This window comes from Rhineura floridana, chromosome 4, assembly GCF_030035675.1.
Source record: "Rhineura floridana isolate rRhiFlo1 chromosome 4, rRhiFlo1.hap2, whole genome shotgun sequence".
Classification (NCBI taxonomy): Eukaryota; Metazoa; Chordata; class Lepidosauria; order Squamata; family Rhineuridae; genus Rhineura; species Rhineura floridana.
Window position 1 is genome coordinate 196,550,185 of NC_084483.1, and position 17,354 is coordinate 196,567,538.

The following is a 17,354-nucleotide window of genomic DNA, read 5'->3' on the forward strand; positions in this document are numbered from 1 at the left end:
TAAATTCTCTGGTTAATCACACAGATAATATTAATCACAAAATATTTCTCTGGGTGAGAGAATAGGATGGGGACGTATAATGAAGTTCATGACAAAAAGCTTAAAGCAACTTTAACAGTGTCTCAAAAATATTTTTAAAATCTCCACATGGGAATTATATGCTATGATTTACCTTCCTCCTATTTTAAAAATGCATTTGAAATTGTACCTTTTTACTTAGTCTTTGGTTTTCCTTTTCCATTTTCAGAATTTTTGAATTGCTACCTTCTACAGATCCCACTGCATTTTGCAACTCTTCCACAGTCTTTAGCAAACTTTGGTTTTCCATTTCTAGTTTCAGTAACCTACTTGATGTCAGTTCATTCACCTCATGACCAAGTGACTTTCGTGGCACTGTAGGATTAAAAAAAGAGGGGGTGGGAGGAGATTAAGCTTCACATCCATTATCTGTAGATATTTCTTATTTGGAATTGATTACACAAAGCAATGGTTTGTCCGCTGTCGGCAAACCATGATCTGAAGCCATGGTTTGTTTCTGGCTTACAAACCTTGGTTTGTTTTAACTATGGCTCAGTATTACATGTGAAACCACCCTGCACACTTCCTTAATCATCTTTAGTTTGGTTACCCTACACTGGATGCTTAGCAAACTACAAAGGCTTAAAGCAAGAATAGCAGGAAAATAGACCAAACTTTGGAGAAACAAGCTGTGATTTGTTTGATACTGGGACAACTCATGGTTTGTCAAACAAACCATGGCTTAGCATTATCTGTGAATCAGGCCATTAAGTGGGGCAGGGCCCTAATTACTTGTGTTTCTTTAAAAAAAAAAGGGTTATGAATACCAAATCAAAGTAATTACTCTGACAAATATTCTTCAGATTCAGCAACTCAGGGTATTTGACACCAACTATGCTTACCAAGCAGGATTAAAAAACATTTTTGTGATGAGCACAGAATCATTTTCTGTTTACTAGAGACAAGTGCACTAAACTGTCTCCACAGATTGTCTTGTGCCACAAATATTAGTGATCTTAATGTAGGACAAACAAACTAATTCAGTCCTGAGGCTTAGAGCTGCAAAAGAAACAGAATGTAGAATCATTTAGCCAAAGAATACACAGTGTTCATTTTACACCGCATGTTAGGGGAAAATATTCAAAACGTAAGGTTTATTTGCTGAGCAAAAGAAGAGATATAGATGCCTCAAAGCTACATTTTCTTTGATGAACAAGGGAAAAGAAGTAAGGTCCCCTCCTGACATGAAAAGTTGGTTACCAAAAATGTTTTCATTGCCATACTAGGGGCTGGCACACCTGCTTGCTTCGCTTGCCTACCCTGTCTACCATCGCTGAGGCCACCCCTCCTCCCCTCATGGGTTGCCAAAGCTGCCCTTTACTCCCCCCCACATGCCGCCAAAGCTGCCCCTTTTGTAAGTGTGTGCTTACTAGATATATAGGAAGACATAACTGATTTGGGAACTGGATCTCTCATTCATTTCAGATAAAGCAACATTTGTGCTTTGTGAGGTCAAAATTTATTTGGAAAACTTCTATAACAGCCACCACATCACCCCAAAATAGTTGCCTTTCATTGTGTACTAAAATGCAAAACTGAATAAAGATTAACTAAATGAAGCAAGAGTACAGTTCGTTAAGGCAATTAAATGTTTGTAAATTGCTCCATTTAGAGTAGAATAAACAAGTCTTGCAACGCAGTCATGTCATAAGCAACGGCTAATGTGAATTGCCACTGGAAAGCAACAGCCCTCACCTATAGTGCCGTGAGAAAGTATTTGCTCCCTGTCTGATTTGCCCAAAAAGTTCCATCCATTGTTCCAGAACACTTGACAATCATCCAGGTGCTTTTTGGCAAACAATGTTCTATGGACAGATGAGTCAAAGATGGAACTTTTTGGGCAACATAGGCCCCGTTATGTCTGGTGAAAATCAAGCACTGCATTCTACATGAAGAACCTCATGCCAACAGCCAAGCATGGTGGTGGCAGTGTCATGGTTTGGGGATGCTTTGTTGCATCAGGACCTGGATGACTTGCCATCACTGAAGGAACCATGAATTCTGCTTTGTATCAGAGAATTCTACAGGAGAATGTCAGGCCATCCATCTGTTAGCTGAAGTGCAGCTGGGTCATGCAGCAAGACAATGATCCGAAACACACAAGCAAGTCTACATCAGAATAGTTGAGGAACAAGAAATTTAAAGTTCTGGAATGGCCTAGTCCAGACCTAAACCCCATTGAGATGTTGTGGCAGGACCTGAAAGGCACAGTTCATGCTTGAAAACCCACAAATGTCACTGAGTTAAAGCAGTTCTGCATGGAAGAGTGGGCCTAAATTCCAACACAGAGCTGTGAGAGACTCATGAAGAACTACAGGAAGCGTTTGGTTGTAGTCATTGCTGCTAAAGGTGACGTAATCAGGTTTTCAGTCTAAGGGAGCAATTACTTTTTCAGATGGGGGCATTGGGTATTGCTCAACTTTCTTTAGTAACTAAATGAAATAAGTATCAAAATTTTGTGTTATTTGTTCACTCAGGTTTGGTTCAAGATCTGATACCATTCAGTGCCAAAAATATGTAACCATGCAGAAAATCAGACAAGGGGCAAATACTTTTTCACAGCACTGTATAGATTAGCCAAACTAGATATTACTTCCTTCACATGACTATATCTTTGGACCCCTCCAAGGAGAACAGTTTAAAAATATTTGAACCAACGTGTTGAGTATCTACAGTGTTCAGTTGCCTACTTCCCATACGAATAGCAAAAAAAGTAAAGCTTTATCTACCTTCAGAAAATTCAGATGATCTGTTGATTTGTTCAAGTTCCCAGCCCAAATGCAGTGATTCATCCATACTCTGCTTCTGAGCCATTTCTAGTGTCATATTTTCCTCCATAAGTTCCTCAATTTTCTTCCGATCCATGTCACGTTCCTTGAAGATTGTTTACATGAAAAAAATCTTTAAAACTTCCTCTCAAAGTACACAAACCTATCTCAGTTGCCATATTTTTGCAAAACCGTTACAGGATGAATCTTCTCATGTGTTAGAGAATCCTGATCTAGTGTTAGCAGCACAAAAAAGACCAATTTTAAATGATATATACACAATTATCAGATGTAAAAAATTATGACACTATGCTTTCCTTGAAAATAAAATTAAAAAGTCAACCATTTTAATAGTTTTAGGCAAGATTTAGGAGAAGGGCCATAGTTAAGTGGTAGATCACATGCTTTGCATACAAAAGGTCTCATTCAATCCCTGGCATTTCTAGACTGGGAAAGACTCCTGCCTGAAACCCTGGAGAATATTGAGCTAGATGAACCAACAGTCTGATTCAATATAAAGTCAACTCTCTACGTTCCTATGATTCGTTTAACCGTCTCTGGGTCAACACATGGTTTTGTTATACAAACCGTGGCTTAGCATTATGCAAGAATCAGGCCCCAATTACTTCCAATGAACGAATGTGATATAAAGATAGCTTTCTGTTTTTAACAATTTGCAAATTGAAAAGAAAGCATTAATTTCAAATGAAAACACAAAGAAAGGATGAATTTTATGTTTTGGACACATATTTGTACTATATATAAAGGTTTTAAATTTTTCTGCTTTATGTTTCATTTTCTTCTGATTAATAAAATAGTTTATTATTGGGGGGAAGTACCCCCAATTACAAAAGAAACTGCCAACAAAAAGCATGTATTTTGCTGTACCAACGTTGTCAGTGTGTTCCCCTGTTGATTATTCAACATCCCTACTCTTGGTTTAAATTTCCCTGTCATTTCTCTAATCTTTTGGAATAGGGCTCTTGTTCTACCCTTTTTGTTGTCCTCTTCTATTTCTATACAGTAACTATTGTAATAGTTGTTTGTCCCTACGTACTAGTCACTGTATTGTTGCATTTAGGGTTCTGACGGTGTTTCTATCTCCTTTTGCTTTTGCTTTCCTTCTTTCTTTAACCATTTGAAGAGTTTCTTCAGTCATCCATTGGGGTCTTTCTCTCTTTTTAACTAGAGGTATTGTCTTTTTGCATTCTTCCCTGATAACGTCTCTGACTTCATTCCATAGTTCTTCTGGTTCTCTGTCAACTAAGTTTAAAGCTTCAAACCTGTTCCTTATTTGATCTTTATATGCTTCTGGGATGTTATTTAAATTGTATTTTGCCATTATGATTGCTTTGTTAGTCTTCTTTAACTTTACTCTGACTTTCAATATGACCAGTTCATGATCTGTACTGCAGTCTGCTCCTGGTCTTGTTTTCGCAGAAAGTATGGAACTTCTCCATCTTCTGCTACCAATTATATAATCAATTTGATTCCTATATTGACCATTTGGTGATGTCCATGTGGTACAGTCGTCTTTTCGGTTCTTCAAAAACTCATTGGCTTCACAGAATTCAGTAAGTCTTTCTCCTGCTTCGTTTCTGTCTCCTAAGCCCCATTTCCCCACAATTCCTAGTTCTTCTCTGTTCCCTACTTTTGCATTCCAATCCCCCATGATTATCAGCACATCTTGTTTTGGTGTGTGATCAATTTCCTCCTGTACTTCTGTGTAAAATCTCTTCAATTCTTCTTCTTCTGCATTTGATGTTGGAGCGTAGACTTGGATGATGGTTATGTTGATAGGTTTCCCATTTAATCTCATTGATATAATTCGCTCAGACCTTGCGTTGTAGCTCCTAATTGCTTTTGCTACATCACTTCTCACTATTAAAGCAACCCCATTTTTTCTTAATTTCTCATTTCCTGCATAAAATAGTTTGTAGTTGCCCAATTGAAAACGTCCCATTCCCGTCCATTTTAGTTCGCTCACACCAAGTATTGTAATGTTGATGCGTTCCATTTCTTGCTTGACAATTTCTAACTTTCCCTGGTTCATGCTTCTCACATACCATGTTCTTATTGTGTGCATTGTACAACTCCAGACTCTCCTTTCACATCTGTGCACATCAGCCTCTGGGCTTCCTTTCGGCTTTGACCCAGCTGCGTCATTAGTCACAGCGCTACTCGTACTTGTCCTTTGTTCTTCCCCAGTAGCTCGGTGAGTGCCTTCTGACCTGGGGGGTCTCATCTTCCAGCACTATCTCGTGTTGCATTTTGGATACTCTGTTCATAGGGTTTTTGTGGTAAGAGATATTCAGAGGTGGTTTACCATTGCCTTCCTCTGAGTACGGATGCATCTTAGTCTGGTGTTTCAGCTTTGACCATTCCGCCTTGGGTGCCCCTGCTAGCCTCTTGGTCTAGACTCCCGACAGCATTGCTCTTAGCTTCTTCAACACTCTCAAAACCCCTCACCACGTTAAGGTGTGCATCCTATTCTATTATAAGTATCCAAATAAGTTTGCAACAAGAGCCATCCACCTCAAACAATAGGAACACAGATATAAAACCAGATTCATAGGATGATACCCAATGTCATGCAAGCAGACTTTTGCTCATGCAACAGGCCTCCAGAGTTTGGAGGACCCTTCACAGCAAACCTGGTGCACACACACAGGGGAGGCTACAGGAACAGGAAAAGGGGAGGTCCCATTCTGTAATGAGGCACATATTGTTGAATGTCAGCTATAATAATTTTTTGAAATTCTGTTTTTAAAACCTACACTTCTGATGTCCTGTATGCTCACCGTTTCCATATCATGAAGTTTAGCCTTTAACTGTAGGTTCTCCTTTTCCAGTTCATGCAATTTATCAGAACGGGCTCGGGTTCCCTCCAACTGATCTTCCAACATTGTCTTTGTTTCCAACAATACTTGATTATCTTCTTTTAGCTCCTACAATAATCACAAAGAAAAATGAAGCTGATGATCACTATGTCAGAGAACATAAAGACTGCATGAATTGAACCATTATAATAATAATAATAATAATAATAATAAGATTCGCTGTATAAAGAGCTCTGTCACAAAAACAGTATGTTTGACAAAGTTACAGCTACATCATTCTGAATCCTAGGTTAAAATCGTATTAATATTTGGAATCCACGTTAGAACTCAAACAAGCAGATTCTAAATTCAAATACCAAAATCAATCTGTTCTGGAGCAGATTTGGGGACAGTGTGGGGTGCACACGTGGAGAAGAGGGGAAGTCCCATTGTGCAAGTGGAAGTCATTCCGCTCACTTAACTATTTACTTGAATACTGCCCATAGCGTAGAAGGAAGAACATGATGACAGTGGCCACATTCAGACAATCAAATCCTGACTTAAGAAAAAATATGCATGAGTTTCATGCACTTGCATGCTCCCACTGTATTTCATCCTTCACACAAGCAGGGAAACAAACCAAAAAGCTGTAGTTAATCATAGCTTCCCATAATGTGAAAACCAGGAACTATGGTTAATGGCTTCCAGAGAACCAGATACAGAAGCTATCAAGGAACAACTGATAAAACCTTTAATTTTTAATGTTGACATTTCAAGTCACCTCTACTCTAGCCTTATAGAATTCAATATCATGTAGCCTCTCTTTATATCGGCTGACTTCACTTTCAAGTTTGTCCACCCGGATGGCCTTCTCTCTGAGAGCATCAAGTTCGTCACGGTATACCCTAGCAGAACGGGCATCTGTAAGCAAATTCATATTCTAGAAAACAAAAGAAAAACATTAATTGTAAGTGTTCTTTAGAAGTGTTGTAGAGGTAAGATTGATATTATAGGTTCACAATGATTAATTTTTATAGGCAAGAAGATGGCAAAATTAAAGCTTGGACAAAGACACTAAGGTATTCAGAAAACTGGAGGCATGAGAGGCAAACACAAAATGTATGTGGATCCATGTAAGAAATCTGCATGTGTTGCATGCAGTTCAACTCTGCAAGCTTACCTTCAATAGGGCTTATGTCCAAGTAATTGTGGATAGAATTGAAGTGTCAGTATTTTATTAGCATCATTGTTTATCTGGCAAGTCTCCTTCTCACTGAAATTCTGTTAATGATAACTATAACAATTGCATTGTGTTGCGACCATATTTTCTGTAAAACTAGCAACAGATTCAGCATTTGAGAAGCCATTTCTGATGGTTTTGTTGCATGTCTGACCACAATTATAAATTGCATTTCAGATGCCTCTAATTCCTTATTCACAATAAAACAGAGAATTAAAATAATTATTTGATTATCCCAGTTCAACTTTGTTTTTTCTTATTCAAAGGAACTGTTCCCTTCACAAGATAAACAGCTAGGTTTTCCAATGACTGGTTTCAGAGACATGCTCTGCTTGCAAAAACCCATTGTCTTTTATTTTGCTATTCCTATTTCTCATTTACTGTCCAAAGATAATTAATTGAATAAGAGAGCCTACATTGAGGAAGCCAGCGTAACTTAAGGGCACAGTCCTATATAGTAGGCCCCTGCTTTGCGGCACTCCACTTTGCAGCATTCCACCGATACGGTGCTTGTCAACTGCAGAAAGGCCCCGCTCCTACGGCGCTTGTTCCACTTTTACGGCGTTTTTCGGGCGTCAGGCACCATTTTAGACAATGTTAGTCAATGCGTTCCGCTTTATGGCGGATTTCGCTTTACAGTGGGAGTCCAGAACAGAACCTGCCGTATAAGCAGGGCCCTACTGTACGTTAACTTAAGCCGGCTTAAAGTACACCATATCTTAACTCCATTCTGGAGCCCTTGGCAGGAAAGAACACTGGCAGAGCCAACAGAACTTTCTCCCGGCTTAACTTTTGCTGGGACTGGAGGTCACATGACGAAGATGAACAGATGCAGGATGGCCAGCCCGGCAGATACCCCCTCCCCTCTGTTCTGCCCCACCACACTGCTGGAATACCTCTTTTTGGGGATCTAAGCTGTCATAACTTACACTGGTCTCGGCTGAGCCGGCATGAGGCACTTATATCGACATAGCCTGGCTCAGCCAGAGATCAGCCACATCCTGTATCCCCTTGGCCAGTGTAAATACCAGTAGGATTGTGCCCTCAGTCTGTCTTTCATTTAACGGTTCTTGGCTAGAAGCCATGGATAATGTTATCCTCCATGAATTTATCTACTCCTCTTTTGAAGCCATCCAAGTTAATGGACATTACTATATATTTCAAGACCAAATTTCATTGTTAAAGAGTGCATTGTGTGAAGAATGTGGGGTTACACCAATAATTTAATAGTTCAAATTAAGATTTAATTGCAAAAGTCTGCCAACAATAAAGTGTCCCTATTTGAAACTTGAAGACTATGACTAACATTATACTTCCAGAAGTGTTAATTATTTGGTGGAGAATTAAGTCTCTTTGCTTTCTTTCTATTGTCATTCATAAACAGTCCAGCCAATGACAGCAAAGTTAGTCTGGATGTGAGAAAGATGTTACACAGCTGTACTATGAGATGTTGGTCCTACGCAGTAGAACAATGCAGCAACCAGAACAGGAAGGTCAGATCTTTTTCTAGAAATAACAGGGACAGGCCAACAGCATTGGCAACTGCTTTTATTCTGATGTTTGCTTATTATTGTTGTGGGTTTTTTTTATCTGCTCATTAATGTGATGCTTGTAGGCCAGCCTGAAAATCTTTTTACACTCAAGGCAGGGTATAAATCCATACATTCTTTATTTCCATCTGGTTCCAATTGTCTAATACTCAGGAAAGTTCCTGTGGTTGTTTTCTGTTCTTGGGTGTGTTTTTTGTGGTGGTGGTGGTAAATTACTTCAAAATCTCATGTTCAGATGCACTTCCACAAGACAATCACTATGAATAGTCACCCCCATTCTGAATAATAACAACACTGGAAAGAAAAGTAGATCTGTGTTTCTGGAAATGATTTTTGCTATGGGACTTTAAACTAACACTATACAATAAAAAACAAGCTAATTTTGATGACTTGTCCTTACAGTCTGATGAAGAAGTCAATAAACTAATTCATAATAAAAGTAATCGTTATTTCAAGATTGCAGTTTTATTCTTTGTGTTTTCGGAAACACATTTCAATTAATTCTGATATACTATTATTTCTTAAGCCTACAGTGTTTCTGGACCAACATAAGGTTCATACAAGTTATAATATTATCCTTTGCCAAACACTTAAATGAACCTAAGAGACATCTGGTCTTACCGTGAAACGGTCTTCTCTGTGCATGTCAAAAGATGATCTCAGGTGGATAGCTAGCTCCACCTAGCAGTTGAAGGTAGAAAGAGCGCTGTTGGCTTTTTCAGAGACTTCCTGCTCTGCATAGTTCCTTCCCACAGTTCTTGATGACAAGCCAACAAACGAAGATAGAAAATGGTAGAAACCAAACCAATAAAAGGAAACACAAATAGCACTCATATACTCTCTGCTACAGGCCTATTCTGGAGTAACGATGGCAGCCCAGCCCTCTTAGGGAGTGGCCCTGAGATAATCTTTTGACATGCACAGAGAAGACTGATTCATGGTAAGACCAAAAGTCTCTTCTCCTGTGCATGGAAAATATGATCTCAGGTGGGACATACCAAAGCTGTCCCATGCAAGGTGGGAATATTGCAGGGCTGAAAAATGTTATGAGTCAGGGAGGATGTGCACTCATCTCCCACAGGCCACTTCAGCAGATGTGTATGTGTTTATTTTGTAATGCCTAATAAACATATTAGGAATAGCCCATGTAGCTGCTCTGCAAATCTCTATTAGAGATGCATTGTGGGAGAACGCTGCTGATGTGGCTGCCGCCCTAGTGGAGTGCGCCACTATCCTGGGAGGGCAGACCAGCCTCAGAGAAGGATACGCCAAAGTGAAACATGCTTTGATCCACCTAGCTAGCGTATCAATGGAAACCTTACTCCCTAACGATGCTGGGTGAAAAGACACAAACAAGCTATCTGTTTTGCATATAGATTTTTAGAGATATATACTTTTAGGGCTCTCCTCACATCAAATGAGTGCCATGGTTTCTCTGTGGGGTGAACCGGATTAGGACAGAAAGAGGGAAGCACAAGCTCCTGCTAGCAGTGAAAGCTAGACAGAACTTTAGGGCAAAAGGAAGGAACAGTGCAGAGGACAACTCTATCCTTATGAAACACACAGTAATGCTTATCAACAGAGAGGGCATTCAGCTCAGACACTCTACGGGCTGAAGTAATGATCACAAGAAACAAGACCTTAAAGGACAGCAGGCGAAGAGAAACATTACTGAAAGGTTCAAACGGGGGCTTTTGTAGGACCGTTAACACTTTGTGCAGGTCCCAAGTTGGGTAGTGATGTATCATAGGTGGCACTGATATCATTGCCCCATGAAAGAAACGCTTGAGAAAAGGATGAGATCCCAATGGGTTGTCTGGGGATCTGGACAGGTTAACTGATAATGCTGAAGCCTGGCGCCTCAGGGTGTTTAGCCTGAGACCCAATGATAAGCTGTCTTGTAGGAAGGAGAAGATCTCATTGATACCTGCTTTCCTTGAGAGTATCCTTTTCTTCTGCGACCAAGTGGAAAAGGCCTTCTATGTACTTTCATATATCCTCACAGTGGAAGGATGTCTAGAGGCCATCACTGTTTCCACCACTGGGGACCCTGGGTCTGGGTGGAGAAGCTGTCCCTGTGATAACAGGTCTTCCCTTAGTGAAATTGGCCATGGAGGGTCGACCTATAGGTCAAGGAGTTCGGGAAACCAGGGTCTGCTTGGCCACCAAAGGGCTACCAGTAGGACTGTTGCCCTTTCTGCTTGAATCTTTTGGACTACTCTGGGGATAACTGGAAGTGGCAGGAAGGCATACAGCTGACCTGGAGACCACTGGGATATCACAGCATCTATTCCTTCTGCCTCTGCCGTTGCATACCTGGCAAAAAACCTTTTGACCTAGCAGTTGAGATGGGTGGCAAAGAGAACCGCTTTGACTCTGCCAAAGCGCCACTACCTCCTGAAAGACCATCGGGTGGAGCTTCCATTCCCCCGATGGACTTTCTCTTGGCTCATCCAGTGAGCTTCTCCCCTCTGTGATATTCTGCCAGGATTGAGTCCACATGTGTTTCCGCCCACTGAAACAGGAGAGAGGGTTCCTTCTGAAGGCGGGGGGAGTGTGTGCCTCCCTGATGGTTCAAATCAGCTTTGGCTGACACGTTGTCTGTTCTGACAAGCACCGCCCCCAACTGTCTCGATTCCCTGAAGTGTCTTAGGGCCAGACGAATTGCAAGAAGTTCGAGGAGATTGACAGGGAGTGTGGATTCCTGTGTTGACCATGTGCCTTGCACCATTTGGCCATTGCATATGGCTCCCCAGCTGGTGAGGCTGGGGTCTGACGTGATCCAAGTTTGTGGGGGATCCTGGAACGGCGCTCCCTTTAGCAGATTGGGTTCAGGTGCCCACCACAGTAGGGACTGACAGCCAGTGACAAAGCCAATCTCTGGTGCTGTGTGGTAGCTATCTCGCTTTGGAAAGGCAGTAGCACCAACTAAAGGGGGCAAGAGTAGTGGTGTGCCCATGGAGTAGTTTGAAAGGTTGAGACCTAGAATCGCTGCTAGCTGCATGAGGTCTGTTGAAGGGGAAGACAGAAGATGTGATACAGCTATGCGTATCTTGTTTACTCTGTCCTGTACCAATCTTATGATTCCCTGCTGCAAGTCTATAGTGGCCCCAATATGTACTATGCAGCAGGATGGATATAGCAGACTCTTGGCTTGGTTGATTAAGAAGCCATGGTCCTTCAGACAGGCCAAGGTGACATGCAGATCTTCCCAGGCCTTGTTGAGAGATGGGGAGCGAATCAGGAAATAATCCAAGTAAGGGAAGACATGCATTCTCTGTGTCCTGAGGTATGCCACCAGCGCACCCATGAACTTCGTGAACACCCTGGGGGCAGACAACAGACCGAAGGGCATAGCCCTGTACTGGAAAATGTCTTCCCCCACTGCAAACCTGAGGTAGCGCCTGTGAGGTGGAAAAATAGAGACGTGAAGGTAGGCCTCCTTCAGGTCGATTGAAGTGAGGAAGTCTCCCCGTCACAAGGCCTCCTTGAATGATAAGTGGTGTCCATGCAAAACGTGCTGTATTTTATGTACTCGTTTAGGTTCTTCAGGTCGAGTACCACCCTGAACAAACCTTTTTTCGCAACGGTGAAGAAGAGTGAGTAGTTAGAATTCTTTATTATTCTTTATTCTCTATTAGAATTCTTTGAGAGTGTCAACAAGCATATAGATAGAGGTGATCCAGTGGACATAGTGTACTTAGACTTTCAAAAAGCGTTTGACAAGGTACCTCACCAAAGGCTTCTGAGGAAGCTTAGCAGTCATGGAATAAGAGGAGAGGTCCTCTTGTGGATAAGGAATTGGTTAAGAAGCAGAAAGCAGAGAGTAGGAATAAATGCACAGTTCTCCCAATGGAGGGCTGTAGAAAGTGGAGTCCCTCAAGGATCGGTATTGGGACCTGTACTTTTCAACTTGTTCATTAATGACCTAGAATTAGGAGTGAGCAGTGAAGTGGCCAAGTTTGCTGATGACACTAAATTGTTCAGGGTTGTTAAAACAAAAAGGGATTGCGAAGAGCTCCAAAAAGACCTCTCCAAACTGAGTGAATGGGCAGAAAAATGGCAAATGCCATTCAATATAAACAAGTGTAAAATTATGCATATTGGAGCAAAAAATGTTAATTTCACATATACGCTCATGGGGTCTGAACTGGCGGTGACCGACCAGGAGAGAAACCTCGGGGTTGTAGTGGACAGCACGATGAAAATGTCGACCCAGTGTGCGGCAGCTGTGAAAAAGGCAAATTCCATGCTAGCGATAATTAGGAAAGGTATTGAAAATAAAACAGCCGATATCATAATGCCATTGTATAAATCTATGGTGCGGCCGCATTTGGAATACTGTGTACAGTTCTGGTCGCCTCATCTCAAAAAGGATATTATAGAGTTGGAAAAGGTTCAGAAGAGGGCAACCAGAATGATCAAGGGGATGGAGCGACTCCCTTACGAGGAAAGGTTGCAGCATTTGGGGCTTTTTAGTTTAGAGAAAAGGCGGGTCAGAGGAGACATGATAGAAGTGTATAAAATTATGCATGGCATTGAGGAAATGGATAGAGAAAAGTTCTTCTCCCTCTCTCATAATACTAGAACTCGTGGACATTCAAAGAAGCTGAATGTTGGAAGATTCAGGACAGACAAAAGGAAGTACTTCTTTACTCAGCGCATAGTTAAACTATGGAATTTGCTCCCACAAGATGCAGTAATGGCCACCAGCTTGGACGGCTTTAAAAGAAGATTAGACAAATTCATGGAGGACAGGGCTATCAATGGCTACTAGCCATGATGGCTGTGCTCTGCCACCCTAGTCAGAGGCAGCATGCTTCTGAAAACCAGTTGCCGGAAGCCTCAGGAGGGGAGAGTGTTCTTGCACTCGGGTCCTGCTTGCGGGCTTCCCCCAGGCACCTGGTTGGCCACTGTGAGAACAGGATGCTGGACTAGATGGGCCACTGGCCTGATCCAGCAGGCTCTTCTTATGTTCTTAGTTTCCCAAAAATCTCTCCCCTGTTAGGATGGGTTCTATTGCTGCAATTTGTAGTAAATGGGAAATCGCCTGTAGGACCCTCTCCCTTTTGTCTGGAGATGCTGAGACAGGGGATGGGATGAAGGGTGTGTAGCACCCATTGGTCTGATGACATCTCCCTCCACCAATGAGTAAATCGCTGGAGGCGGCCTCCTACCAGAGGGGTGCTAGCATCAGAACTGATGTTTATTCCCTTGCAACTGGGATCCAAACTCCGATCTGTTGGAGAAGTGCTGCTGGCTCTTGGTCTGGTTGCGTTGTCTATTCCAGAAGGGATGGCTGAAACGGGTGTCCTTTGCTCTTTCCGACGTCCTGGAGCCTCGAAAGGACTACAACATAAGGTAAGAGTGGAATGATCTCTGACAGGATCTTCTCTTTTCCTGGTGGAAGGCATTGACTTCTTCTTTTCCTTAGATTCCAGGACACTGGCAAGAGCATCATCACCAAATAACTTGCCTCCCACATAGGGTTCTGAGGCAAGATTAGAGTGGGCAGTAGGATCAGCCTCCCAATGGTGCAACCACAGGGTCCTTCGAGGAAAAATGCCATCTGCCAATGACCTTGCTGAAAACTGCAGGACATCCATAGATGCATCTGCCATGAAGGTCACCGCCTGAGAAATTGTTAGTAGAGACTTCCAGGTTCGGGCCAGATCCTGCTGCGGACCATTCAGAAGGTCTTCCAACCAAATAAGGGAAGCTCTTGCAAACACCGAGGAGGCTGATGCTGCCTGAATTGATAGCACACTCACCTCATGGATCCTCCTGAGGACCTGATCCATTTTGCGTTCTGTAGGTCCTTGAGGTGGGCATCTCAAGTCTTTTGAGTTCAGGAATGGATTCAGCAAATTCCCTATGGTATGGAATACCAGTGGGACTTTCAACTGGTCCATGTGTTGCTGCAGTGTATAATATTTGTTAGCTGTTGAGGTTGATTTCTTAAATTGCAGAGGGACGTCAGCCTCAGACTTGATCACTTTGGGTAGTAATGACGGAAGTTTCAGTATTCTTCATTTAGGTTTTGGGTCTGGATAACCTGCTGAAACTCTAGATGCTGAGGGGGCTGGAGGATCTTCTGGGGAATTTAGACTGGCTTCCATCGCCTTGCACAGGAAGAAAATGAGCTTCCTGGAAGATCCTGTTGGTCAAAATCTCTTCCGAGTCCCCACTCCATTCTTCTTTGTAAAGGATAATTAGCTCATTGTCTGGGTCAACAGTGGAATCATCTGGAGGGGGGGTGCCTACCCTGGGTGGTGGCATAAAGGTCCGGTGATGTGCGGTTAGGTGGTGGCCACATGGTTGAAGATGAGCGGGCTATGGAGGAACCCTGCACCACTTGCACCCTTGATGGTGCATGGGTGGGTGCTGATGCTGCTGTATCCTGTGGGAGAGGCTGTGTAGGGGCTGAAGAGGCAGATAGGTCTCTGGCTAGGTCCATCAAAAGACAATCCCTTAGTTGGTCCTTCAATTGTTGCAGCATGTGAGCTGACAGTTGCAACTGAAGAGGCTGAGCGTGAGAACAACAGGGCTGGTACACCCCCCCTTGCAGCTAAAGAACATGGGGAGAAGAGGGAGGGTCAGGACATTTCTCCACCCCCCGGTATCTTGCAGGGCTTGATGAATCCAAGGAAGAGTGAGGCTGAGCGCATTCTTCCTTAGATAAGGATTCTTGATCTCTCTGTATCCTGCAGGTGGTGCTGTGAGAGTCCTTTGCTGCCACCCCCTTATGGTTATCAGGGCCTTGCCAGTTATGACAGACTCACCTGTTATCTTTAGGTACCATGCCTTCTGGAGCTGTCCTGCCAACCAAAATGTGTGTGTCAGCCACCTCCTGCCTACTAGTAGAGGGGGCAGGCTATCACTACTTCTGCATCAATATCCACGGTAAATGAAGGCCCTAAGCCCTGCCTCGGTAATGGCACTGGCGCTGCATCAGGTCTGGGTGGAGGTGCGAGCCGTTGTAACCTCTTCGCAGGATTCTCTGATTTGCGGGTTGCTTTCCCCATTGGGAACAACTGTGCTGCGGGGCTTACAGGGGCTGCAATGGAGGCTATCCATTGGTGCTGCTGGTGGGGCGGAGGGCAGAAGGCAATCCCCATGTGGCTAGAGAGCTTCCACAATAGCCCCCTGTGGACAGGAGTGAGAAGTTGTGGGCGGTGGCAGGTCGGTCCTCTTGCGTGGCACACTCTAGGTGATGCCGCTGCTCATTGTGGGGGAAGCCTTGAGGCTGCTAAGGTGCTTGCCGCTGAGGCCCTAATGAAAGCTGACGTGTGCTGCAAGGCTAGTGGATAGGGTGCTAGTTAGCAAGCAGCGGGAGATGTGCCAGTCCTGAAGGGGTGTGCCCCCTTTTGCGAGTGACTTCACGCCACAATGAGGTCTCCAAGAACAGCAAGAAAAAGCTTTTTTTAAAAAATTCAAGGAAGAGAGACAGTAAGAAAGAATGCAAAGAGCAAGAAAGGGAGAGCAGAGTAATTTAGGGCACAACACAGACACAAATGATACAGGCCTGAACCAAGAGAGTAGAGAGACAGATCAATCATTCTTGGTGAAGGCAGAAAGAGAACTGTGGCAAGGAGCTACGCAAAGCAAAAACTCCCTGCAAAAATCAACAGTGCTGTTTCTACCTTCAGCCGCTAGGTGGAGCTAGCTACCCATCTGAAATCACCTTTTCCATGCACAGGACAATAGAAAAGCAGCATACTGTTTCCAAAAACAGAATACAGTAGAGCCCCGCTTTACGGCGCTTCGCTAATACAGCGGTCTCAATTAGACGCAATTAGACTAAAGCCCCACTCATATGGCGCTTGTTCCGCTTTTACGGCGGTTTTCGGGCATTGTGCACCATTCTATTCAATGAGTTCCGCTTTACAGCAGTTTTCGCTTTACAGTGGGGGTCGGGAACATAACCCGCTATATGAGTGGGGCCCTACTGTACTGCAAACAAAAATCAAGCTTCTAACTTAGAGCTCACTAGCACAAAAACCTGCTTAATCCAGAGCACTTGCTTAGAGCACGGCAACACATTTAATTAATTAAAGTGATAAACACAAATGACTACACTTTATCTAAGCACAATGGCCAGAGAAGTGATCATGCATTTCCAAACCTCTTGTTGCAATCTTTTCAATTCAACTTCAATTTGTTCCAGTTCTTGTTTACAATCCAGCAACTGTTCAGTCTTTTCCTCACTTAAAGAAAATAAAATGAATTAATTAAAAACATGAACTAAAGTCAGTCTGAGAACGAAGAGACACAACTAAATTATTTAATCACCGCTTCATAGTTCACTCCAGAGTTAGCTACACTTTATACAACAACAACCCCAACACGGTGCTGTTTGTTTAAGAAAAACAAGTTCTGGAGGGGGCAACAGCAAACAAGGAAGAGGTGGGACCACTCTCCCCACTCTAAACCACTTTCTCCAATAGCTTCTCCGCATGTAACATGCATTTTTATCTTGATGGGTAAAGGCTGGGGGCGGGCGGAGGAGAGTGTGCTCTGAAGCGAAGCAGCAGCAGGTGAAAAGATCCCTTCCCCACTTCCCTGCTCCCAATGTCTGTTCTCCACAATCCATTTTTCTCTAGTTTCAATACTAGTAAGGTGATACAAAGACAACTCCTTTGCCCACATCCTTGTCAACTTTGAAGGACTGTTACTCCAAATTATGAAACCAGAACTAATCAAACTGGGAAGATGTTCAAAACAGCTGGAAAAGTTTCTGCACAAAATTTTGATAATCCTTTTGAACTGGAGAACAGGAAAGTTTCAGTTAAAATTGTCTGTTCACTTTTCAAGTAGCATAAAACAAGAGTAATGAAGGTAGTTAACAATCTAACTGTGGAGATAAAATGCCTATTTCACACAAAAAATTAAGCATTAC

General features: G+C 42.8%; 1 protein-coding gene across 4 annotated transcripts in view; it reads right to left on the reverse strand.

Moving 5' to 3' along the window:
• CCDC88A (coiled-coil domain containing 88A) overlaps positions 1-17,354 on the reverse strand; it is a 168,405-nt gene that overhangs the window by 80,738 nt on the left and 70,313 nt on the right. For all 4 annotated transcript variants that reach the window (XM_061625755.1, XM_061625754.1, XM_061625753.1 and 1 more), the window contains exons 9-13: positions 16,581-16,662; positions 6,447-6,605; positions 5,648-5,794; positions 2,808-2,952; positions 209-393 (exon numbers count right to left, since the gene is read on the reverse strand). In XM_061625755.1, coding sequence (XP_061481739.1) covers positions 209-393; positions 2,808-2,952; positions 5,648-5,794; positions 6,447-6,605; positions 16,581-16,662 — 718 coding nt within the window. The remainder of the gene's footprint in view (positions 1-208; positions 394-2,807; positions 2,953-5,647; positions 5,795-6,446; positions 6,606-16,580; positions 16,663-17,354) is intronic.